General features: G+C 40.7%; 1 protein-coding gene across 1 annotated transcript in view; it reads left to right on the forward strand.

The window, feature by feature from the left end:
* Nucleotides 1-27,429, forward strand: part of EXT2 (exostosin glycosyltransferase 2) — a 124,143-nt gene that overhangs the window by 90,935 nt on the left and 5,779 nt on the right. Inside the window, exons 11-13 of the mRNA XM_069471268.1 lie at nucleotides 21,410-21,553; nucleotides 23,149-23,277; nucleotides 24,960-25,042. Coding sequence (XP_069327369.1) covers nucleotides 21,410-21,553; nucleotides 23,149-23,277; nucleotides 24,960-25,042 — 356 coding nt within the window. The remainder of the gene's footprint in view (nucleotides 1-21,409; nucleotides 21,554-23,148; nucleotides 23,278-24,959; nucleotides 25,043-27,429) is intronic.

Here is a 27,429-nt window from a genome sequence, read left to right on the forward strand (position 1 = left end):
CACAATGACAACTGTGCCCTCCACTGGTCTGGGGAACTCCCAAGGAGAGTCCCATGGGATATTTTCAAAAGAGCATCTATAGCATTTAACAAGCCCTTAATTGATGTCTCCCTGAGTAGCACTTCTCTTGACTCAAGCAGCTGGGCACCGCAACAATAAAAACATCAGTAAGTGAAGAAGCTGGCGACACTGACAAACAGAGCAGACCCTGTTGATGGCTTTCTTTCTGAGTTTTAAGTGCAGAGGCTGGCTGCCTGTCTTTAGGGAGAAACATTCCCTCTCACCGTTCATTCAATGTGGCTGATGGATTAGGCTGGGTTCAGGGGTTAAGTATGGAGACCAGTAAAGGTCTTCCCAGGGGAAAGTGGCAGAGCCCCGGCCTGGTGAAAAGCAATAGGAGTTGATGGGCCCTGTCAGGGTGTACGTGAGATGCATGATGACCACAGGCAGGGGCCCGTGGCTGCGGGGTAAAGGTGGCATCGGAACTAAGCACGCAGAGTGTACAAGTCAGTTAGCTACAGCCGGCTCAGGGGAGAGGGGCAAAATTTATCCCTGTGGTCACCCTGCCTTTAGGAGAGAAGTAACCATTTTCTTTAGTTAACTCAAGATTTGTTGATTTAGGAGTTTTTAAGAAAGCATAAAGTTTTATTAAATGAAGCCCTATTTGGTACATATATTTATTGTAGAAATTTATTTCCAAATCCTTAAATTAAAGCCAGATTTTAAGGGAAAGAAATAGGAGTCCCCCCTCCTACTACCATCACGACCAACAACAATTAAAGGCTCAAGTTTTCCCAGCATTTCAAAAATACATAGCTTCATTAGAATGTAAAAGAAATTGTTATGAAATAGATTGATGTGTGATGCCCTGGTTGATACAGTTATTCGTCAATGAAAGGCATAAGAATAGCTAATAAAACATACATTCATCTCTTTTGGATTTATTTTCATTCATAGGAGATGACTTTTACATCATAGCAGCTAGGGTGTTGGATGATATTTAATATACTATCCTTTCCATTTTTTAAAAAAGCAAATTGCCTGCTTGTTTCTCTAGCCAAGTCATGGCGAAAAGACTAATTTTTTCTACCTGTGTTTTCTCTTTTCTTTGCATATAATGGCTTCAGACTCTACCTGTGTGTTTATCTTTGTGGCAAAAGTAAGGTGGGGAAAGAGAATGTTCAGAATGATCTGGCCAAGATGGGCAGAGTGCTGTTGCTTCCGTATTTTCAGGTGGCCTAAAAGAGGTCTAATAAAAGAAAGGTGGACTAAATGTATCCCTGAGATTTCTTCCAACCTCGAGTTTGTTTCAAGCGGCAAAGCACGTTAATGAGAGGAGGTTTTGCAAAGCTTAGAGGGACTGAGCTTGAATCTTTACCTCTTTCCTCTGATGACTTGTGTTTGGTTCCATATTATCTCTAAAGAAGTAATTGTTTATTAGAGGAGTGAAATCAGAAAGCTGCCTCATGTTCATTAATCAGAATCTCTTGATGCTGTGCAACGAACAACTTTCTTAACTACCTTCTGTATACAGCTTACTATGTTCCTATCAGTGTCCTAAATGTTTATGTACATTACTTGTGATCTTTCTCCAAACCTACAAGGGAGGGATTGTTTTTCTCATTCTATACCGAAATAAACCAAAGGCAAATAACTTGCCTAAAGTCATGAAGCTAATAAATGGAAGAGTTGGGATTTAAATATAAGTTTGTCTGACGCTATGCTGTCTTCCCTGAGGATTTTACCAGAAATGATGTTTGTCAGAGACCACTGGTCCTTAAAAGTATTACGTAAACAGCCATCAGCATATCGTTTGTCCAGTGCTAAATTATTTTGATGCTAAGGCAAACAACTTTTTCAGGTACCCCTATCATTGGTGCTTTAGGGTCTTTGTAAAATTATTTCTTGCATAGTAATTACTATTATGGATAAGTTAGGATAGTTCTGGGCCCAAATTTCTGCACTGTCACAAGTTATTTAATCTCTCTGGATCTTAGTTTATTCCTATATAAAATGGCAACAATAATATCTACTTCATGAAGTTATCAAGTGCATTGGATAAAATTACCTAGTACCTACCACATGGAAAACACACAGTAAGTACACATTCTATGAGATGGACAGTAGATTATGCACTTTACAGATGCCATGTTAGCTGCTGCTACTATTACTATCATGACTGGTACTGCTATGTTCATTATTCCATTCATGATTCTACTATAATTTGTGAGAGAGCTTGCTTGTTGTTTTCATTATTCAGAAGGGATGTTTGTCTCCTGGAGAGGGTACTCAAATTGAGTATTGATTCAGAAGACAAAGATGGTGGTGCTCTTCTAAAATCCTGTTTTTTATTCCAAAGACGAGGATTAATTTTCATGCAGAAATTGGGACAGGCTTGACTGATTAAGTGAATAAATAAATAAATCAGTTAATAAAACTTTGCATCCCAGGGGAGTTATACTAGAACCCAGAACTACTATGTTGTGGCACTTACCACAATCTCTTGGGATTGTATCTGTTTCATTACTTCTTGCTTATCCTTCAGCACTCAGCTCAGCTGTTGCTATCTCAAACAAGTTTTCAGAAAGTCCCCAGTCTAGGATGGATTCAGAGCACTCAGTACCTGTTTGTAAAAAAATAATTCATTGTGAACTTTGTTGTTTAGTGTCTGCGTTTTCAAAGAATGTAAGCACCATAGGGCAGGAACCGTGGCTGTCCTGATCTTTGCCATATCCTCTGTGCCTAACCCGGTTCATTGAGTAACAGCATTCGGCAGTCACTCAGTAATATTTGATGAATGAATAAATCTCCATTACCAACATGCATATGAAAGATATGGAACAGATTATTCTGACCTGCATGCCCTTCAGCTTTACTGTGACTCTTAATATGGATACAACCATGTTGGAAAAGTTTGGAGTTTGAAATGTTAAACATACATCTACCATATGACCCAGCCATTCTTCCCATGGGAATTTACCTTAGAGAAATAAGAACATATGTTTACACAAATACTTATACACTAATATTAATATTTATGGCATCCATAAATATTGTAGGTATTGTAATAGCCAAAAACTGGAGGGGAAAAAAAATTCCAGTGTCTATCAGCAATTGAGTGGGTAAACAAATTGTGGTACATCCATACAGTAGAACACGACTCAGCAATAAATAAGAATAAGCTATTGATACATGCAACAACATGGACATTTTTTCAAAATAGTTATGGTGAGTTAATGAAGCAAGATGAAAAAGAGAACATTCTTTATGATTCCATATATATATATATATATATATATATATAAAATTCTAGAAAACACAAACTACTCCTAGTGATGAAAGGTCAGTGGTTGCCTGGATTAGGGGTGAGGGGAGGGTAAGGCTGTGAAGGGCAGGAGGAGAGAAGAATAACAAAGGGCCATAAGAAAAAAACTTTCAGTGGAAATGGATATGTTCTTTATCTTGATTGGGGTATACAGATGTCAAAACATATCAAATTATGCACTTTAAATAAGTTCAGTTTTTTATATGTCAACTATATTTGTAAAAAGCTGTAAAAAAAAGTCATATTCTGCCAATAGTATAAAATATGAAATACTTGAAAAATGTAACAAAATATGTACCAGATATGTTCAGTGAAACCTACAAAATGTTGTTGAGAAAAGTTGAAGTATTAGCAAGAGCTAGAATTATAAAACTTCTTGAAGAAAACACGGGAAAATCTTAGTGTGGTTGGGTTAGGCAATAATTCTTAAATGGGAAACAAATTATATGACTTAGAAAAAAGTGGATACGTTGGACTTCATCAAAATTAATACCACTTGGGGGAAAAACATTTCTAGGAAAATAAAAAGATAAGTCATAGAATGGGGAAAATATTTTCAAAACATCTATAAATAAAGGACTCGTATCCAAAATATATAAAGAACTCTCACAACTCAATAAAAAGAAAACAAGCTGATTAAAATTGGACAAAAGATTTGAGTATTTACTTCGGAAAAGAAGATACAGAGCAGCAAAAGTAGACAAATGGGATTGCATCAAACTAAAAACTTTCTGCACAGTAAACAATGAAGAGTGAAGAGACAACCCACAGATTGGGAGAACATATTTGCAAATCATACGTCAGATAAGGGGCTTGTATCCAAAATATGTAAGGAACTCAAACTAGTCAGTAACAAATAACCCTATTAAAAAATGAACAAAGGACCTGAATAGATAGATACTTCTCAAAAGAAGACTTACAAAAGGCCAACAGATGTGTGAAAAATTCTCAACATCGCTAACCATCAAGGAAATGCAAATTAAAACCACAATGAGATATCACCTCATATCTTTTACTATGGCTACTGTCAAAAAGATGAAAAATAAGTGTCGGCAAGGATGTGGAGAAAAGGGAACCCTTGTACACTGTTGGTAGAAATGTATTAGGTTGGTACAAAAGTAATTGTGGATTTAGCATTGTTGAAATTTGCCATTTGATACTGAAATACATTCTTAAATAAATGTGGTTATGTTATACATCATTTTAATGTGCATTTCCCACTCTGTTTTTTTGCTAATGACTTATTACTTGCTGTTTATTTGATATTTGTTTTAGACTATGGAAATGATGTTAGACAAAAAGCAAATTCAAGCGATTTTCTTATTCAAGTTCAAAATGGGTCGTAAAGCAGCAGAGACAACTCACAACATCAACAACACATTTGGCCCAGGAACTGGTAATGAACGTACCGTGCAAGAAGTGGTTCGAGAAGTTTTGCAATGGTGACAAGAACCTTGAAGATGAGGAGCACAGTGGCCAGATATCGGAGTTGACAACAACCAATTGAGAGCAATCATCGAAGCTGATCCTCTTACAACTACACGAGAAGATGTCAAAAACTCAACGTGGACCATTCTATGGTCGTTCAGCATTTGAAGCAAATTGGAAAGGTGAAAAAGCTGTATAAGTGGGTGCCTCATGAGCTGATTGAAAATCAAAAAAATTGTCGTTTTGAAGTCATTGTCTTCTCTTCTTGCACACAACAAACCATTTTTCAATTGGATTGTGACATGTGATGAAAAGTGGACTTTATACGACGACCAGCAATGACCAGCTCAGTGATTGGACTGAGAAGCAGCTCCAAAGCACTTCCCAAAGCTAAACCTGCACCAAAAACAGGTCATGGTCACTGTTTTAGTCTGCTGCCAGTCTGATCCACTACAGCTTTGTGAATCCTGGTGAAACCATTACATCTGAGAAGTCTGCTCAGCAAATCGATGAGATGCACTGAAAACTGCAACAGCTGCAGCCGGCATTGGTCAACAGAAAGGGCCCAATTCTTCTCCAAGACAACGCCTGACCGCACGTTGCACAACCAACACTTCAAAAGTTGAACGAATTGGGCTACGAAGTTTTGCCTCATCTGCCATATTCACCTGACCTCTTGACAACCGACTACCACCTCTTCAAGCATCTTGACAGCTTTTTGCAGGGAAAATGCTTCCACAACCAGCAGGATGCAGAAAATGCTTTTCAAGAGTTCATGGAATCCTGAAGCATGGATTTTTATGCTACAGGAATAAACAAACTTATTTCTCTTTGGCACAAATGTGTTGATTATAGTGGTTGCCATTTTGATTAATAAAAATGTGTTTGAGCTTAGTTATTATAATTTATTAATAAAATTCAAGGTCCAAAGCTGCAATTACTTTTGCACCAATCTAATAATATAGCTATGTTGGAAAACAGTATGGAGGTTTTTCAAAAAACTAAAAATAGGTCTACCATATGATCCAGCAATCCCACATCTGGTTATGGGTTTGAAATCAGTATGTCCAAGAGATACCTGCACCCACACGTTCATTGCAGCACTATTCATAATAGCCAAGACATGGAATCAACCTAAGTGTCCATAAATAAATGAATTGATAAAGAAAATGTGATACATATGGTGGTATGGTGGTACACAATGAAATACTATTCAGCCATAAAAAAGAAAGAAATTCTGTCATTTGTGACAATGTGGATGAATCTAGAGGACATTATGATGAGTGAAATAAGACAGGCACAGAAAGACAAATATCTTATGATCTCACTTATATGTGGCATCTGAAAGTTTGAATTCACAGAAGCAGAGAGTAGAATGGTGGTTACCAAAGACTGGGGGAGGTGGGAAGGGAAAGGGGAAATGTTAGTCAAAAGTCACAAGGTTTCAGTTAGGAGGAATAAATTCTGGTGATCTATTGCACAGTAAGGGGAACACAGCTAATAATAATGTATATCTCAACATTGCTAAAAGAGTGAATTTTAAATGTTCTCACCATGAAGAAATGATAAGTACATGGGGTGATAGATATGTTAATTAGCCTGATTTGCTCTTCCATAATGTATACATGTATTGCAGTATCACATTGTACCCCATAGATATATATAATTATTATTAGTCAATAAAAAATCTTTTACAAAGCTGAAAGAAACTAGGATTTCCACTGTAATATCTTCTTTGACCCATAGTTATATAAAAGTACATAGCTTACTTTTGTCAGATTTTTAAATTAATCTTCTTCTTATTGATTTTTGGTTTGAGTCTACTGTGTGTTCAGAAAATACGCTCTGTATGATTTTTATTATTTTGAAATTTGTTAAAACTGTATGGCCCCATAAAAAGTCTATTTTGGTAAATGTTCTGTGTACACCTAAAAAGAGGGCACATTTTGGAGTTGTGGATTTAATGTTCTTACTAGGTCAATTAGGTAAGGTTAGCTACCTCAGAACTTTTAACTTAATACAAACATCCCCCTGCTTGCTTTTCTCTGAAATAAGCATCTCTGTTTCTTCTATTTTTTCTATAGCCTTTATCATTTTTGTAATAGATTCATTATCCTAGTTAAAATAAAAAAATTGCTTAAACAAAGTATTACATGAGAATCAAAGAGAAACCATGCAACAGATCTTTTTAACTGTTGCTGCAAAGAATTTTTAGAGAAATCTAGAGGAACAGAGGAGTCTCCCATTTGGGAAATTTTTAGAAAAGGAAAGGCAGCCATCCTCTGGCATCTAGAGTGGTTTTGCTAGTTCTACTTGGAGACAGGAGAATAGCCCAAAGGACTTCCTTGAGAGCCCTTTGGGTGTGATGATTCTAAGGGATCAGAAGTACAGGCAAACCCATGAGATGTGATTCCTTGTGGAAAAAGTACCAAACTTGTGTGCATAAAAAGCGTCAAATTCCTTCACTTTCTTGTGAAACACAGATTGCATGTGCAAGGATCTGGGGATATTGGTAGGCAAGAGCCAACAGCATGTTAGAGATTGAAAGGAGATTACAGAAGTTATTTTAATGGAAGAGCCGGAGCAGAATATGGTGAACCAGGGTCTATTGTGTTTGTGATTCTGATGACTCTTCTACTGAGGCGTAACATGTAGATTTAGGCCCCACGGTTCCAGCGTAGTTTTCGCCAGCGTGAAGGCATTCTGAGGCAGTGCTTGTGTTAAAGTGCTGGAAGAATTGATTTACAGAGACCGTTTTAAAGAAACAGGCCCCAGGGCTTGCTTAAGGGACATAGAGCGGAGACTAAAGGCCAGCTCCCAGATAACACACTTCCTGAAGTTATGAGAAAGAAATTTGGGCCTTATCTAAGAGCTAAGAGATACAAGATAAACGATGGGGGAAGATCTACCTGGAATATTAGCTTGAAAATTGATGGTAAACTCTAGAATCCCTTGCTAGGAGGAAATTATTAGAGCCGCAGAAGTGCTTTGTCCAGCTTTTGTCAAACCGTAGCACAAATAGGTGATGTTGATACTCTACACTGGGATATGCAGGCAAGGCTGCTCCCACACTAGATGTGACCCCCGCCCCCAGGCCTCACTTCTGATCCAGTAAGAGGATCAGATCTCCGCATGCCTGTAACCCACTCCCACCACCCCAGTTGGAAAGCCCGTTTAAAAAGAAACACAGTGTTGGAATGTGAAGGGACCTTAGAGGTCATCCTGTCACTTCAGGCTTTATTGCTGAGGTAACTGCAAAGAGGCTAAGTTACTTCTTTAAAGTGTTAAATGTGCATTAAATATAACCCTTAAAGTTGCACCATAGCAAGCTCTTGGGAATGAAAGGCTAGATCATGTAGGAAAGGCCTTTTTCTTCCAATGTCTGTGGCTTAAGCACACAGAGACTTTGGACCTAATACTAGATGTCATTATTTATTTAATTGGAAGAAAACAGAGAGGTCATTTGTCTATCTAGATGGGTCGTATTCCCTGTTGGAAGGCAAAGGGCTTTGGGAAATGTTCCATTCCCTCTCCAGCCCTGAAATCAGGAGCTAGGAATGATCTTCTCTGGCCCTGCGTGTTTCTGACTTGTTTGACAAGCTCTAGTGAGCTACCAGATGTGGAAATTCTTTTCAGCCTGGGATAATTTATTTATCTGTTTATGTATTTTACCAGGAAAGTATCTATTGAGTTCTTGATACTCATTTGTGGGGAACTCCTAGGGGAACAGTAGCAATGTATAGTGTTACTCGAATGTTTGATTTTTTCCCCCCAAGTCCGTCTGCTTTTATTTCAGACCTAAGGAGCTGGAAAATAAAAAGCAACTTATTCTTCCTCCCCTCCCCCACCTTCGAGAGAGACAGTTTAAAACATGTGGCAGAAAATGAGCCATGGAGACTTGGCTGAATGTATGAACCCGTGAATTTATTTTTCCTTTCATACTTTGATACTCATTTCCAACCATAAAAATTATTAGTAGCACTTAAGTGTTGGAACATTTTTCACCTGAGAGATGTGAAGTGCTTTTGGCTAGCAATCTTCTTTATAAAGTCGATACTTCATGTGAGAATGGGAATTTGCTCAGAGCTTACCTGTGTGTTGTAAGGCACACAAAATGCACGTGCTCTTCCTTTTACAACCTGGGTATCCTGTAGGTCAGTGGTCCCCAACCTTTTTGGCATCCGGGACCATTTTCATGGCAGATAATTTTTCCAGAGACTGGGGAGCAGGGGAGGGATGGTTTGGGGATGATTCAAGTGCATTACGTTCATTGTGCACTTTATTTCTATTATTATTGCATTGTAATATATAATAATTATACAACTCACCTTAGGTTGGGGACCCCTGCTATAGGTGGCAGCATTGGTCAAACCTCTTGGGTGCTAACAGCTTGTGAGAATATACTTGTATTATTTTGTTCACAGCTCCCCAAGGTAGTAGCAATATATACTCTCAAAGAGCCATGGGAAGACAGCAAAATAGCATGGAATGCCCCAATTTTTCATGAGAACAGAAAATCATCTTTGATGGGTTTTCCTGATGGAAGCACCAAGAGGAAAGGCGCCAGCGGGAGGACGAGCTTGGTGCGCGTGGTCGCACAGGGGCGTCGCCAGCTGGTTGGTGTGACCAGGGGGGCTGTGGTTTGGGTGAGCAGTGGGAGCTAGGTCGGTTAGGCAGTAGAGGGCCAGCCAGTGGACAGGCTGAGAGGCCAGCTGAAAGGTTTAAAGTGATTGGCAGAAAAGAGATGTTGTGAGTTTGTAGAGAGGGGGCTTGGCTAATAGCTGAGACTAATACAAAGGGAGCATCCCTAATGGCGGAGCTGAAACGCAAGGCACATATCTGCAGTGGGTACATAATATCATTATTGGAAGTATCCCAGCCATCAGTGAGAACTAGCACCTTAGATTTACATTCCTTGACCTCTTGGATGACTCAGGTCCCTGAGCATTCACAGGGTCTGCCCTAGTAGTGACTGGGAAGACTGGGAAGTAGAGTCTTTCCGTCTCTTCTCTGGACAATGGCTACACCTGGAGTGCACTGTGGATCCACTCTGGGAGTCAGTTCACGTGGCTACTGGTGTGCTGCAGGCGCTGGGACCACAGTGAGCCAGGTCCGTTTTGGGCATGTACAAAGTGAGGTCTTGCCAGAGGTATTTGGGATCAGCTTTTGTGCTAGGTCTGACACTAAAGCTTTACGGTGTAACTCAAACCCTTTTGCCGAAGCTGAACTTTTCGAAAACTATAAATTTCTTAGGCCTTCTGGTGTGCCCTCTTCTTTAAGTGTCTAAAGAAGTTGATGGCCATAAGCTTTGAGCCGTGTGTATATATCTGAGTAAGGGACGGTTCCCCCTGAGTTCCTTTCCTGAGCCTGGCAGTAATGGCTCAGTACTGTATTGAAAAGGACGTCTGTCTGTCTGTCTTCTCTGTTTTTCACTTTTTTGAAGTACTGAAAAGTTGCCATTATAGAGACTATTGTCTTCAGTAGAGAGAACGGGCCAAACAGCTCATTTCTGAGTGTTGCCACCGGTAAGGTACAGTCAGGGCTTCCCAGAGGAGACCCGAGGAAGACTGTGGTGAGAGGTGTCATTCTTTCTTAGAGGATCATCTCCCCGGGGTATTTTCTGCAGTGCTTCAGCCTCTCTGCTCTCAGCCTGGAGGAGAACTGAATAATCTGTTAGGTCTGTCCTATCTCCAGCTTGCACTGATTTACACCCCGAAGACTCACGGGACCTGGAGGGAAAATAGTTCATGTGTGCTGTGGCTGCGGCAAGTGCTGCTGAAAGAAGATCCCAAGTAGCCTGCCAGAAGCCAGGGAGGTGCTGAGGGAAGCCGCAGTGAAGTCTGACCTCTCGGAGCTTTTCTAAAGCACCCAGTCCCCATTGGAGAATAAGTCAAACAAATATTAAGGGAAGGAAATCGAATATGTATGCTGAACATTGAAATAACATCTGATCGTTGAAAAAAGCACCCAGTTGGGAATTACAATAGAGTGGCACGTTTTTCTTCCCCACTGAGCAAATTAAAACAGCAAGTCCAGAATTTGTTTGCACAGCCATCAGTGAAACATCCAATGTGGGCCTGGCGGCTCCCTGCCCCACAGAGGAGGGCGCGTGCTGCCCGCTGGCACATCTGCCCATCGAAGGGTCACTCTTGACGGACTTCCATCCCAAATGAGGCCAGTCAGTTGGTTTCAGTATGTTTTCCATGGGAGCTCATTTTGTGCCAGGCAGCCCTGATAAGAAAGCGTCCTCCTGTCCTTCCCACGGCCAGCCCTGTGTGCCCCACCCCTGCCTCTCCTCACCGCGCCTCACCATCTTTCCATCTGCCGCACCATCCAGGCCACCTGGGTTTGTCCCTCTGTGACTCGAGAACCAATGCTCATAATATGGGGTAGTTATTTTAAGGAGGTGTTGGTACATTTGATAGTTTAAAGAATGTGTACTTTCTTCCCCCTCCCCCCCAATTGAAAAGCAGATATCTGCAATGATATTCCAACCCTGAAAGGATCCATATGTTTGAGGGTTATTGTTCCAAAAGCTGCCTGTTGTCTCGTTGGAATTGATTACAGGGGAACTTTGGCTGCTTCAGGAATTCAGAGCCTCAGAGTTTGGCTTATGGTCTGGGGATATGGGGAATTTCCCTTCATGGGCTGTTTGTCTGCCTTGATTGTGATGGAGGTGCTCAGCGGAGGTGTGTGGACAGGGCTTGGCACGGGGCCAGGGGAAACGGAGGGCAGAGCAGCGCCCAGGCCGGACTCCCCAGCTCCCGCAGGAGGGCGGCTCCTTTAGGTTTCGGAGGAAAGCTCTGTGTCGTTGCTCCTGAACACGTGTCGCAAAATTGTACAACTCCTTGCAAAATCGAGCTTTTGGTGATTGCTATTGCATTAGACATAGAGATTCCACATTTGGGGAGAAAAAAGAAAGAAAACTTAAAGGGTCAGAGTAGTCCCTGACCATAGAAATGTCACAACTGTGAAATGAGTCTCTAGTAAGCAAGATGAACTAATCAGTGTGGATTTATAGCTCATCTCTCAGATTGTATTTATTTCTTGGTGTTTGAAAATCAGTGCCTGGTGTTCACATTAATCATGATTGCAGTATATTTGCTACTGTCTGTTGGCTGGTTTAGATCAAGAGTTGGCAAACTTTACAAGTAATATTTCTAGATTCCCAAACAGCCTTTGGGTTGGGCTGAAGATTTGAGGGGTTGGGCAGAGGTCATGACCACGTGTTGACACTCTGCTCTTGGAGAGGGAAGGAAGAGGCTAACTTCTCACAACCAGGGCTACTAATTACATCCATGGCAGAAATCTGGGTTTGATTGAAAAAATCCCCTCTAGTGTGGTCTGTTCAGGCAGGGATTGTATCTGCCTTGTTTACTACTGTATGCCTAAGCACTTGACACATAGTAGATGCTCAATAAGTATTTATTCACTGAATGAATTTGATATGTTTGGACACTGAACTTATTTTTATAAATGTGTATTTCCTGTGAGTAGAATTATAAGGAGTTCAAAGTAAAATGATTCTGTATTCCTTACAGAGTCCTGGTCTTCTCCTTGCTGTCCTCTTCAGCAGACAGTGCCAAAAGATTGCACATTCATAGGCAAAAATTTAATCTTGACCTAAACCTCACACCCTATACAAAAATTAACTGAATCACAGACTTAAATGTCAAACATAAAACCATAAAACTTTTAGGAAAAGACTTAAGGAGAAAATCTTCAGGGTGTAGGGTTAGGCAAAGAGTTAGTTCTTAGACTTGACACAAAAAGCACTATTCATGAAAGGAAAAATTGGCAAATTAAACCTCATCAAAATTAAAAACTTTTGCTCTGAGAAAGACCTTGTAAAGAGGATGAAAAGATAATATACAGACTGAGAAATAATGTTTGCAAACCACACATCCAACAAAAGACTAAAGATCAGAATATATTTTTTAAAACCCTCAAAACTCAACAGTAAAAACTCAATAATCTAGTTAGAAAATGGGCAAAGGACATGAGTAGACTTTACACTGACGTGGATATACAAATGGCAAATAACACATGAAAACACGTTCGACATCATTAACCATTAGGGAAATGCAAAACAAAACCACAATGAAATATCATTACACACCTGTCAGAATGGCAGAAAAAAAAAATGGTGACAATAGCAAATGCTGGTGAGAATACAGAGAAACTGTATCACTTATACATTGCTGCAGGGAATGTAAAATGGTAGAGCCACTCTAGAAAACAGTTTTGGTGGTTTCTTATAGAATTAAACATGCAACTACCATATGACCCAGCAATTGCACACTTGGGCATTTATCCCAGGGGAATGAAATTTTATGCTCACACGAAAACCTGTATGTGAATGTTTGTAGCAGCTTTATTTGTAATTGCCAAAAACTGAAATCAGCCCAAGTGTCCTTCAGTGGGTGAATGGTTAAACAAACTATGATACATGTGTAGCATGGAATAATACTAAGCAATAAAAAGGAACAAACTATTGATATACAACAGCCTGGAAGAATCTCCAGAGAATTATGACAAGTGAAAAAAGTCAATCCCAAAAGGTTATATACTATATGATTCCATTTATATAACCTCCTTGAAGTGACAAAATTATTGAAATGGGAGAACAGATAGGTGGTTGCCAGGAGTCAGGAAGAGGGAGCCGGGGCAGTTGTGTCTTAAAACATCAACAGGAGGGACCCTCGTGGTTATGGAAATGCTTTGTGCCTTGATTGCATCAATGTCAATATCATGTTATGGTATCACAGCATGGTTTTGCAAGATGTTGCCCTTGGGGGAAACCGGGTGAAGGGTACACAGGATTTCTGCATTCTTTCTCACGACTGCATCTGAATCTAAATTATCTCAAATTATTTAATTTAAAAAATATTGGGAGCTCAATAGGTATCTGTGAGTCAAATGCATAAATGAGTTAAAGTAAGAATACTCAAATCTCTCCATCCCTAAACTTGTATGACTTCAGCTTGCTATTGGATTGCCTTTCTAGAACTTGATATCAGGATTAAGGTTTTAAGATAGATGGAATATCCCTGGATATATATTTTTTTAATGCTGTTGAGGACATCATCTGTTATGACAGTCTGGACCTCATTCTAGGTTTGCCTTTTATTGTAAGCCAACCCAAGTCACTTTTTGGAAATAGATGGGATATATTAATAAATAAGTGATTTGAAAGTCTCTGTGCTGCTTGATTCTCCACGAAGAGATCATGGGGTTTAAACACACATATAGGGCACTAGCATGAATTCACTCCTTAGATAATTGTTTGGAACCAGATTTATGCTCTGACATTAGCCAGGATTACAGAGTTTGTGGTTAAGGCCATTTCCTACCTTTGCACAGTAAGAAGAAAATAAAGGGGATTGGCCAGTTTTGCAGTAGCATCCCTGACTACAAGTGATGGAAGTCACTAGGGCTGCTTCTTGAAGGAGAGTTTATTTCCCCCTTGCTGGACAGAGCTAATCTCTTTGATCTTTAGTCATTTAAACTGAGCCTTACCAAAATCAACTTGAAATTTTGAAGACTCAATAATGGTTATTTATAAAAATCTAGAGTCTCTGTTTCCACTTGTTGTGTGGGATTTAAAGCGAATAGCTATTTGGCTTATGATCACTATTCTTCTTTTGACTTCATTAAACAATCTCCTGAGATCAGACTTAAAAATAGTACGACCCACACTGGAGTTGAGGTCATGGAAATAAAAATGATTTCATGTTTAGTGGGTCTTAAGGAGCACAAAATTAGAAAACCCGTGGCCTGATCCTGGCCCATCTCTTCCTCCTCTCACCCCCTCAGACTCACATCTCTCCTTCCCTTCCTTATTATTTCCCAAGAGATTCATTGTCTCATGAAAAATAGTAGTTGGGTTTAATCTTTCACTTAGCTGCTTTTTGCTTGTGTTTCCTTCTCTGCCCCAGAGCGTCACAGATTACGAGGTTCCAGTAGGCCCTCAGATGTCAGATGTGGAATCTCACTAGCTTGCCATACAGCTGACGGGAGTTCCTTCTTTTAATGATATGAGCATGTGGCTTTCTTTGCTAAATGGAAACCACATTCAGAGAGAGCCTCTAGCTTTTAGAAGAAGAGGACTAATGGGAGCAAAGGGCTGTGTCATGTTCCCCACTTCCTCTCCCAACCCTGTCGCAGTCCCAGCCTGGCCTTTCAGTGGGCACCTGTGGCTCCTACCGTATCCACCACTGGACCACAGAGCCAACAACACTGACCCTGAATGTGATTTTAGACACCATGATGCGACTTCTTTGTGTTACAGGTGAGGGACTGAGCTTGGCCAGATGAGGTGCTTTTTCACAATTAGAATAGTGAGAAATCATATGATTTCCCATATGACAGAGGACTGAACTAGGAATTCAGTCTCGACCTAGCTGTGTAACCTTGGGAGAGCCACTTCCTCTCCAGGTCTCAGTTTTCTCGTCTGTATGGTGAGGGAATTGGATAGAATGATCTCTGCCTTCTAAATGATCTCTGAGGTTGCAAATCTCTGGGGTAGCTTAGGCACCGGTAATCAGCTCCCACTGCCGAAGTGCGAGTCTTCTCCTTACGCCCGCAGAAGGCAGTGGGCTGCGCCATCTGATGAGCTGGTACAGGCATTAGGGTGAGACACGTGTTTCAAAGCCACCTTCTTCAGTAGTATCTTCAATAGTGGTAACCATTGAAAGATTTAATAGCACACATTCCTCTGTCAACTGTGGCCAGCCCCAGTCTGTCTCTTTGCCTCATCACTGCCCCTGGCCTGAGGAAAGAACTTGAAAGAAATGGAGATCAGGTGCCCAGGACCGGGGCACCAACTTCAAGCCAGACTGGAGCAAACAGGAATGCTGCCCAAACCCCAAAAGCCTCCCCATGTTACTGATCTTCCCACTTGCCTTATTTTAAGCAGAACCCTGCCATGGGTTGGAAAGGTCCCTCGGGCAGACCGAAGTGATCTAACAGGTACATCTTAACACATAACACAGCTTGTCCATGTATTTGTCAAAGCCAGTCAGCATTAGGGAACTCTAGGTGATGATTTCTGACCTCCTCTGCTCTAGACATTTAGCATCAGCGTTCAATTGTGTCCCAGGGATGAATGAAGGCTCTTTGACTTTTTGCAAAGGACCCCCTTGACAAAAAACTGCCAACTACCAGTGCAATTAAAATCACAAGTTGAAAATGAAGCCAGCCTCTCCATTCCACTTCATTTCAGGAAATTCTAAATATAAAAGGTGAGCTGTGTTCCCAGAGGGCTAAGAGCGAATCCTATAACTTGCTGTCTGTGGAAACCAGTCCAGAATTGGAAGCCAGCCAGTCGCCCCTTTCCCATCTGGGCAGCATGCAAGACAGAGCCTCAGGGGGAAAAGACCACTGTTTCAAAGACGTCTGCATGTTGGGTTCCTTGCAGCTCTGTCTTGACTGGCCCAGGCATAAGACCACAGGGTTTGCGCTGGTTCAGAGTTCTGCCCCGCTTTGATGGTTAGGGACTGACCAAACTCAGGGGACGGCGTGTGCAAGGAAAGAAATGAAACCGTTGCCCAGTTTCATGCACCTTGGATCCATGTACTGCCCATTTCCCTCACCACTTCTTAGTCCATCTCTTGGCTCACAGGTCCTGATAGGTTGCTCACCCAGTAGCTGTATCCCTGTGGAACTCTGCCTTTGAAAGTGCGACAACTGTAGCAGCCACTTCAGAGAGCGACTTTTCTCTTAGTGCTGACGCGTGATTTCATAATTGTGCATCCCAGATGGGCACCACCTGTTGTTACACCTTCCCGCTACTCCCCCCATCTGCTTCCTGAGTCTGACTGCGGTTAGCACACACCTTGAGTTTAAAATGCACTCTCCAAGCTGGCTTAGCATGTAGTGCATTATCCTCTTTTTAGGAGCATTTATTGGGTACCCATATGTGTATGGCATTTTAAACAAAGTTAAATAATGCAGGCCATGCTGTTTAGAAAGTTACAACTTGAAACAGATCACAGTTGATGGGTTAGTTCTTTGGGAACAGGTCAGTGAGGAAGAATATATAAGATTTTAGCTCTAAAAGAACTTTAGAGGTCACTCAGTCCAACTCCTCATTTTGCAGATGGAAAAATAAAAGCAGGACACTTTGAATAGGTCATTGTACAACTCATCAGTGACAGTCCTGGATGTCCTTTAGCCAGGTGTCCCCCGATGTACTTTCTGTGAGGCATAAGAGTCAGTCTGGGCCGCCTCCTGTGGGCTTTCAAACAAAGGCAGGAGCTCTTAGTTTGATCCTATAGTAATGAGAAGCCACAAAAGACCTCTGGAAGTTTAAAAAAAAAAAAAAAAAAAAAAAAGAACTTTGAAAATGGCCAAGTAGGCACTGCTGGGAATCCAGAGGAGAGAAAATTTCCATAATCAGGTAAGAGGGTTTAGGACCAAGATTATAAAAAAAGAATGCAAAGAAGAAAGAAACAGTTGGAGGATAGTGTTACATTGTTACAGTCCATTCGAATAGTGGTGTGGAGTAGCCTCAGATGGAAGGACTGTCCAAGTTGTTGCTAGGTCCCTAACCAAGGCATGGAGTTTATTATAACAGAGATAGGCTTCTGTCCTTAAAGATGTGTGTGATTAAAAATAGGTGAGGACACTATACATGAAGGACTTCAATAGTGTAGACAAACAATTTAATAATGACTTTGTGATCTGAACGTAACCATGGCAGCACTAGTACTAGCACTGCAGGGATGTAATGTGAAATTTCAAATGCCCACACCACAATATATAAAAGCATCTGGTAGTAATGACAAAAGGCTGACCCCAGAGCATTTCCCTGAGGTAAAAAGAAAAAAAGTTGAATTAGAGTGAGGGGTGGAGAGCCGTGAGGAGAGGGGGTGAAGTTTGAGTTCTTGCTCTGCTGGCTGGGAAAATGCTTTACTATATACATAATCGGCTTCGTACTACACTAGGGCTCGATTAGAGAGGGCCCATCCCATTCTCGCTCACTCCGTTTTGATCCCATAGTCAGCCGCAGAGTTATAGATGAAGTGACAAGGATGGTGTCTTGATTGTATCCAGCTGCTTGGAATCAGTCAAGGGCAGAGAGGCCCCACGTAGGGAACGGTGCTCACTAAAGGCTCCAAAGGAATCTGAAATTCAGGACACCTCTGATGCTTTTTAAAGCAGCATAGTTTAGCATTCTGTGACCCAGTGTCACCAAATTAAGTCCCTGAGAGAAGTCTGGTAAGTAAGTGACTTCAGCTAACAGTAAGAGGACTGAAATCTTAACAGCATTTGACCCTAAAATTGAGCCAATAATAATAATAATAATATGGCTGCAAACAAGGGGCTTATAAAGAAGAGTCCCTTGGGAAAGTGACTTGAACTTCCTCGCATGGAGCAGAGAGCTGTATTGACTCAAAGTAAATAGGGAAAAATGCAACTTCATCTTCAGCGGCAGTGCCAGCTGAATTGGAAGCCCCCTCCCTTGCCCTGCCCCGTTCCCTCCACCTTGCCTATCCTTGCCATTTGGTTCTGTGTGCTTGGGGCCCTCCAGAAATCTCTTTGCCCCACTGAGGTGAATCAGTGATCGTGGCATCTGTGTGACTTGAACAGGCAGGTGCGTGGTGCTGAGAAGAGGAAGCTGGCAGTGCACTGAATGGCATCTGCCCAGGCCCACAAACCAAGCAGAAGTTACGGCTCACATACCGTGTTGCTGCTCTGGGCTCTATAAAACGGTAATAGTATCATATTATTTTAATCTGCTGAAATACAAGCCTCAGTGCAGAGAGACTACAGCAGCAGCATTACACATCTGAGCAAATGTTTGACATGGATTCGTTTGTCTGCAGCTATTAGGATGATGCCTGTGGCCGATTAACTCTGTTGGTTACAACATGGTGTTAATGAGGCCAAGGTTGTGGGTTTGAGAGTCCTGTTAGGTGAGCTGGTTTTACACAAATGAAAGCACTTTTATCCCGGACCACAGCAAAGACCTAGAGAGCATGGCCAGACATCGCATAAGAGCATGGAGATGATCACAAGGAGGCCTGGGCGATACAGTGTGATGACTCAGCAAACACCCCCTCACCCGCTTCTGGAAAAGCAATTTAAAACATGTGCTCTAGTGGTGGCAAATCACTGAAGCCCTTCACACACAAAGGATATGACATTATTGGTAACGGTAATGGTTGATCAATACTGTTACACAGGCTTCCTTCTTGAATTAGAGAGAACCCTGGTCAGGCTGTGAAGAAAAGAGAAGGATCTTTGGTCCCCTTTCATTCCCAGCCTTGTATGTGCTGAGAGGCCGCCCACTCGTGCATTGAACAAGTGTGTGTGGAACGCTGTCGTGTGCCAGGCGCTGTTCTGTGTGCTCGGGATACCACGTGAACGAGATAGTCTCGTCCTCTTCATGTTTAAATTCTGTAGGAGGAAAATGGATAATATGTAAATAATAACCAAAATATTAGTAATTGCAAAAAGCGGACGTTCGGTAAAGAAAAGCACGGGGCAAAGGGATGTGACGAGTGGCTGGTTGGGGACAGTGTTTGCCTCGGCTAGGAAGGTCTGAGAGGGCCTCTCGAAGCAGTCGATATGTAAGCAGAGACCTGACTGATGAGACGACCCAGACGTTGGGAGAACTGGGAGAACATTTTAGCCAGGAGAAATAGCAAGTGCAGAGGGCTTGAGATCTAGTAGTGGTTGAAGAACAGAAAGGCCACTGGAGTGTGGGGAGCATGGTAAGAGAAGAGGTGAAGAGTGGGCAGGCCCTTTAGGACACGCAAGGGAGTTTGAATTTTAAGAAGCCATTTTCTAAGGGTGGGACATGACCTAAAGACTTTTGTGGGGATATTATGGGTTGAATTGTGTCCCCCAAGAAAAATATGTTGAAGTCCTGATCCTCAGTACCTCAGAATGTAACTTTATTTGGAAATACAGTCTTTTCAGAGGTTATCAAGTTAAAATGAGGTCATCAGGGGAGGCCCTAATTCAATATAACTGATGTCCTTATGAAAAGGGGAAATTTGGACACAGACCCATACTGGGGGAAGATGGCCATGTGAAGATGGAGGATTGGAGTGATGCATCTACAAGCCAAGGAATGCCAGAGACTGACGGCCAATCAAGCACCAGGAGCTAGGAAGGGCAAGGAAAGATTCTCCCCCTGCAGGTTTCAGAGGGAGCACAGCTCTAGCAGTACCCTCATTTCAGACTTCCAGCCTCCAGAACTTGAGGCGAGTTTCTGATGTTCTCAGTTCCCCAGTTTGTGGTTCTTTGTTAATAGCAGCCCTAGGAAACTTAAAAGGGTGGAGGAGGATCCCTGGGGAATGACAATGAAGTGTCCTCTCTGGACATAGCGACACTTGTCGGTTGGGGAAACCACAGGTTTTTCTGGCATATGACCATAAGACATATATATATGTGTGTGTGTGTGTTTGTATGTGTAGATAAATATATGATAAAAATAATTGTAATAAAAAAATATAAAATAGTATAAAGCCCACTGATTGAAATACCCTGTGCGGCATATCCTAATGTTCTTTTAGGAGTGGTCCTTTTAGGGATGCTATGCAAATAGTGGTTTGGAAGGGCAAGAGTGGCAGCAAGGAGACAAGTTAGAAGGCCAGCACAGTGACCTTGGTGAGTTATGGAGATGGAAAGGACTGGGAGAATGACTTCTGCAGGCATCAAGAGTTATGTCTTAGACATGTTAGGTTTAGGTGCCTATTGTTTATCCAGGTGGAGATATTAAGTAAGTGGTTGGTTATATCAGGAATGCTCAAGGCTAAACATAAATTTAGAGATCAACAGATTATAGGTATTATTTAAAGTGACTGAAACTAGATGAGATTACTTAAAAAGAAAGAGTTTGATGAGGGGAATAGGGCCTAGGCATGAACCCTCAGGAACTCCATTATTTGGAAGTCTGATAAGGTGAGGAACCAGCAAGGGAGACGGAGAAGAGGCACCGTGAACACCAGCGGATTGTCAATGCTCCTTAGTGGTACGGACCTGCTCACTTTTGGGGTTAAACTAAATTATACAGAAATACATGGGAAAAGGTATTGGAGGTGCCTCATCCCCAGTATACCCAGTTCTTCTGTTGAATCCAATAAAACTGTATCTAAGAACCTTTCCAAAGATGGAATCAAGTATTTGTTTTCAGTATGTTGCGGATAGAATCAGAGAAGTCCTCTATACTTTAGGCTTCCAGTAGGTCATAAGAATGAGTGTGTGCTCAGGAGAAATGATGTTTTTTTAAAGAAATGGAGATGATAAATTTCCATAACCACCAATTTAATACAAATCAGGGCAGTTGTTGTAGGGTTCCATTTATTCTTCATTTGTTCATTCATTAAGAATCGAGCCTATTTCATTAATCATATGTTAAGAGATTACCCACTTCAGCCCAACTCAATAAGGTATTACTCCACACTACTTGAAATCTCCAAGCATGCACAGGAAGATTTTGAGGAAATCAGAATCAACATCTGTCTTTCAATATTGGCAGAATAACTAGCACATGTTCAGTCGAACATCTTCAGAAGCCCATTATGACCCTCCTAAATTATAACGATTTGAACCTAGGGAGTTGATATCTGTTTGGGTAACTCAGCACTGTGATTCATTGTTGTCTGATTTGACAACTGATTATTAATGTGCTCCTGTCCTTAGGTCTGGCGGGAATTTCCTGACCGGTTGGTGGGTTACCCAGGTCGTCTGCATCTCTGGGACCACGAGATGAGTAAGTGGAAGTATGAGTCTGAGTGGACCAATGAGGTGTCTATGGTGCTCACAGGAGCAGCTTTTTATCACAAGGTAAGGGGGCGGGGCAGGCTTGGGGCAAGTGGGTCTGGGCTGACAAGACTGAGAGCATGACACACATTTAATTTTGACCCAGTTTAATTTTCCATTCCTGCTACTGGGTGTAGGAAAAATGTTCTAATCAGAGGGCTCAGAAAAGCCATGTGGTGTGATATTCCTGTAAAAATAAAGCTTTTGTTTTTCTAATTATTAAAGTCAGACATTCTTATAGTAGAAAATATGAAAATTTCTAACAATAAAATTAAGAAGAAAAGTTACTTGTAATCTTATCACAGAGACAGCCATTATTATCGTTTAGATGTTTTTTCAGCTTGCCTTTTATTTATTTACTTATTCATACTACACAGACAATTGTAAATATTCTCATTAGCCTCCTTTTTTCATGTGTTAGATTGTAAGCATTTTCTCATGTCATTAACATTTCTTCATAAACCATTACCTCTTAGCATAATTACTAAAATACCATTATATTAATGTTCCATAAATCATGTATAACTATTTCTCTATCATTGGATATTTAAGTTTCTAATGTTTTGCTATTTTAGACAATGCTTAATATCTAATGCTTAAATAGTGATTAATGTCCATTGTTATAACTGTTTGTACTCACGACCATTGTGTTATAGAGTCCTCGAGGTAGAATTATTATATCAAAGAGAATGAACGTTTTGGTTTGTTGAGATATATATGTTGGTTTCAGTATTCTTTGTGCCAATTTACACTCTCACCAGCAAAATAAAAAACTGACTCTTTTACCATGCCCTTTCTTGCATGAAATATATATATGTTTAAGAACATTAAACTTTACTGTTCTGAAAAGTAAAAATGAATCTTATTGTTTAAACTTTCGTTTGATTATGAGTAAGGTTGAAATTCTTTTATATATTTATTAGGTTTTTGTACTTCCTCTCTTCTATGAATCATTCCTTCATGTTTTTGATTCTTTTTTTAATTAGGGAGAGAGTGGATAATATGCATTTGATTTTAGAATATTCAGTTTGATGATAGAGTGCTCCCTGGGAGTGCATGGTTTAATTAAACAATAACTTGTCTGTCGTCAGCAGTAGCATAAGGAACTGATGTCAGGAGAAAGGTCTGTTCAGCTCAGCACGGTTGGTTAATTTAGTTTATCTATATTTATATTGATTGCTTGTTGTCAGCTCAGCACTGCTGCCCTCATGTTTTTTGATGGTCTAGATCCAGAAATGGGTTTTTGTTCTTAGCAAAAAAAAACTCCCAAAAATTAAGGTTTATAATTCTTGGAATTTATAGTAGATTGTATACACTTTATTTTTTTGATCCATTAATTCCTATACTATTTCATACATGTAGGTTATGGTAGTTTCAGAATCGCCTCATTTTTGTTCTACTTTAAAAAGCACATACCCTTGAAAAAGAAGGACCGGATTAGAGATGCTTAGTCAGTTGACCAACAGGATTCTAATACTTCCTTTCGCCCTTTCTATTGATACAGCGTCGTGATTAATCTTAAGGAAAGCTTGTCCTCATGCCATGGCTATGTTGCCTCTTATATATTAGCCAAAGGGAACTGCTATTTAAATGTTTCTTCTTTTGGTCTCACCTGACAGTATTTTAATTACCTGTATACCTACAAAATGCCTGGGGATATCAAGAACTGGGTGGATGCTCATATGAATTGTGAAGACATTGCCATGAATTTCCTGGTGGCCAACGTCACAGGGAAGGCAGTCATCAAGGTAGGGGGCTCTGCCACTCACTTGCTTTGTGATTTGGGGCAAGTCTCTACTCTGTGATCCTGAGAAGCTCTCGTACCTACAAATGAAGTATTGGACTAGGTGAACTTTAAGCTCCCTTTTAGTTTAATATTCTGTGATTGATGCTGTCATATTGGAAAATTGAAGCTAGGCTTTGACAATTCAAACAGTTTTCTTTTTTAATACAATTTCTTTAGTTACAGTTTTTAACCTGCAGCATCAGAGATCAAGGCTACAATGATCAATCTATAAATCACGTTTTAAGAAAGAATTTAATTTTATTCTCAAAGCTGATTTGGAATCTAGTTCTGTTAGCTAAAGGATGCAGTTTACATCTTTCTTAAGGTAGCAGGGGTTTTTTTTCTTTTTAGTATGTGTTGAGAAGGTAGTATACCTTGTATAATTATGTAACTGTAGTTGTCCTAAACATTATTTTTAAATATTAATTACCAGTTTTCAAAAGTACATTTTAAAAGCTGAGAATATATAAAAATCCTATGGAAGTTATTTATATCTGTAAAAGATCTCAATAAGATCCCTAGATATGTAAATAAAGTATGCTTCTTTATATGGGTAGAATCATCTTGACCTTTTTTTCTTGTAGATTAGAATTTCATGTGTAAAAATGGGCAATGCCAGATTCCTGTATGAATCTGCCTAGAAAGGCTAGATTCCTAGGGGAGTTTATGCTGGAAGCATGATACAGCATTCCCCACTGATTACTCATGCTATTAATTGATGAGAGAAGCCAGATTGACTAAGGGAAGAGGAAAAACCACTATCCGTGTTCATCAAACTTGCCCCGATCTCCACCCTATCCCCCAGCTCTCTAAATAACTCAGTGAACAGCTGACTGCGAGGAAAATTAAAGGATATAAATTGTGAGGGTTATTTTTAAGGGACCCCCTGCCCCGCCCCAAATCCCAAATTTGTTTTTCAACTTGCTTCAACATGTCTTTAGCTGTCGCTATGTACCGTGGACAGTAACTCCCAGTGCCTCTTTGCTTCTTAGCCTGGCCTTGGTTTTCTAGCATTCTTTCCCTCCCCTTCCTTCACTGTTGGGATAGCAGCCTCCCCTGAGTTTGCTAGAAAGATCACTGGACATTGAGGGCTTGGGAGGGTGGTGAGGAGTCAGGGAAAAGGATTCAGAAGAACCACTGGATTTTTTTCCTGACGCCAGGGAATTGCAGAATAAGCTGGCATCTTCAAGAGCATGGTGCTGCACATAGCATTTGCCATTAGCTGGAAGGAGGAGAGAGAGTGCCTGTTGGAACTAAGGTTACGGTGAAAGTTATGGGAAGCTGTATTTCATCGCCCTTATGGTTGCAAGAACAAATGGTGTTTATACAAGGACCTTGGCAGTGAGAAAACAGTCATTAAGCAGGAATTAAGGAGCTTGTCATCACCACTTCTTTCCAGTTACAGAAGGCAAAACCCCTCCAAGCCTTTTTTATTGGGCCCTTGTGAGTTCTGCCGTTGGCTGAGCCAGACAGAATTGAATGGAGGAATGGCGAGGGCTGTGTGTGTGTGTGTGTGTGTGTGTGTGTGTACACGCGTGTGTGCACCATCTCAGCTTACAGCACAAACATCCAGGGTGGTGTCACAGCATGATTTTATTGTCCTTGGCACTGACATCCAGGTATATTTTTGTCTTCCTCTGGCAGGTAACTCCACGAAAGAAATTCAAGTGTCCTGAGTGCACAGCCATTGATGGGCTTTCACTAGACCAGACACACATGGTGGAGAGGTGGGTGAGCCTTCAACTAAAAGTTCGCCCTAGCCTCTGATCTCCATTTCCTGCCGTGGGCCTGTTTATGGGACTTTGTTGGAGATATAAGGACAGCAGCTGGCAGCCATAGTCACCTCCATTTGCACTGTGGGAATTGGGTTAGTTCAAGCCCAGGTCACCCAAAGAATTAATTTGGAATGCTACTCACTCAATTTGTAATGGCTGGAAGGGTCTTAAAAATATAGCTGGCCTTAAGCTCCAGAAGCCAGATCTCTGTGTAGACTAAGCAGTTAACCATCTACAGTCATTTGAGTGGAAGCTAGTTAATTCCAAGGAAATACTGGATTGGTTTTCAGGGTAATATCTCCATGTTATAGTAAAAGCTTGATTAGAAAGAATTAAACCAAACCCACCGGAGACAAATTACCTTTGCTGACACTACTGAAACGCCTGCCAAGAACAGGATCGAAGCAAAACTCTTTCTGTTACAGACAGAGGGGCAGGGCAGCTCTGAAATACTACCTTTATTTCGATTCAGTCAGTTACTCAACAAACACACCTTTGTGTGGAATGTAATCCTAGGCCTCATAGGTGAGTATAAAAAGGGGTGGGAGATGTGTGTCTTCCCTTAAGACTCTTATAACCTTGCACTAGACCAAATAGCTCTCACCTGTACCCCAAAAGACCCCAGGGTTCAAAGTGCCTGAATCAAATCTAATTCTTTCAAATGGCAGCTCCTTACACAGGCAGCAAGCTCTGACATCCCAGCAGCACTGTTTTCAAGAGGCCAAAATGCACTAAGAGAATGTTATATCAGCCCTTTAGAATGAGATACCTAGTTCAAGTTCCACAAATCTCATATGCATCTACTTGCAGAATTTATTTCTGAAATGTATCTGCTATATTAAAACCCTTCAAGCCTGGAGGATTTTTTGTACAGAAAGTTGTTTCGATTGGCATGGATTCTTTTATAATGTTTTATTCCTTCTTACTCCCTAAATAATCTTTTTATCTCTTTCATATATAAAAATCTTACCCAAATGACATGACTTTTACCAACTGTCAACGTGAAATAATATACTACAGTGATTTTGGAAATATCTGCCACTGGTATCATATGTTTCACATTGTTAAGGGCAGTGACATTAACTGTCATGGCTCATTTGGGAGAGACCCCACTTGTTCCTCTGTTGGAATACATGAAATTTTTGTTTAAACCTCCCCCATTCTCTGTATTTGGGGAGAATTCCTAACAGTAAGCTAAGTAGTTATTGTTTGGGCTGAGTTGAAATGCTAGGGGTCCAGGAAAGGAAGTGTAGGGAGGAAAGTCGACCTGATAATGGCCTTCAAGTTCATGGTGATGCTAAACAACTCTTCTCTAGCACCACTGAGATCATAATAAATGTAAAGAGGTTTAAAACACAGTGAAGGAGATTTAACTTAGATATAATTATTATTAAACACTGAAGAAAATAACTAAGGGAGATAGGGAGGCTTCCTCTTTGGAAGAGACTTTTGAAAATAGAATAAACACCCGCCTAGATGTTGTTAGGCTTGAATCAGATTATGTCAGTTTATAATTATCAATAACAACATATGCATATATATACATACACAAACATACATTTATATACATATAAATCATAATCCCAAACTATTCATGATAAGTGTCCTGAGGCAGGCTCAAAGGGTTATAATCAATCAGGTGAAAGAGAAGTAACTTCTTGCTAGATTGATTATTGGGAATAATTTTGCAAAAGAGGTAACACTTGAAGTGAACCTTCAAAAATGACTAGGATCCCAGCCAGTAAAAGTCTGGGCAAGAAGAAGAGATTCTAGGCAGGGAGAACTGGATGATTGGTCAAAGGTGCCTGATAAACAAGTTCAAAGTTCATTTGGCAAGCAATGAGAAGTCCATTTGGCTAGAGCATAGAATGCTGGCCTGTTAGTTTCAGGCTGCAAAGGGCTTTGAGTCCCCAATTAAGGAGCTTGAACTTTTTCCTTCAGCCTCTAGTAAACCATAGAGGGTTTGTGAACAGGAGACCAGCTTGATCAAAGTGTCTCTTTCAGATTAATTTGGAAATAGTGCAAAGGATGGAATGAAGGATGAAGAGATTGGAGAAAGGAGACCATTGAACTAAGCTCAGTGTGGAGAGGAAGGAACAAATTAAATTATAAGAGATTTATTTTCCAAAGGAAGATATGTCAGAACTTGGTTTCCAACGGAATAGATGTGGGGAGGTTATGGAAGAGTTGGCAGAGATAACTTTTAGATTTTGAGTTAAGAGGAATGATAGTACCTTTAACAGCATAAATGGTATAGTTAGGAGGAGATGCTAATTAGGGGAAGGTTTGTTAAGACAGTGTAATTAATGAGAACAGGGGGAGATTTTAACTATGGTGAA

Source organism: Eulemur rufifrons, chromosome 6 (assembly GCF_041146395.1).
Source record: "Eulemur rufifrons isolate Redbay chromosome 6, OSU_ERuf_1, whole genome shotgun sequence".
Classification (NCBI taxonomy): domain Eukaryota; kingdom Metazoa; phylum Chordata; class Mammalia; order Primates; family Lemuridae; genus Eulemur; species Eulemur rufifrons.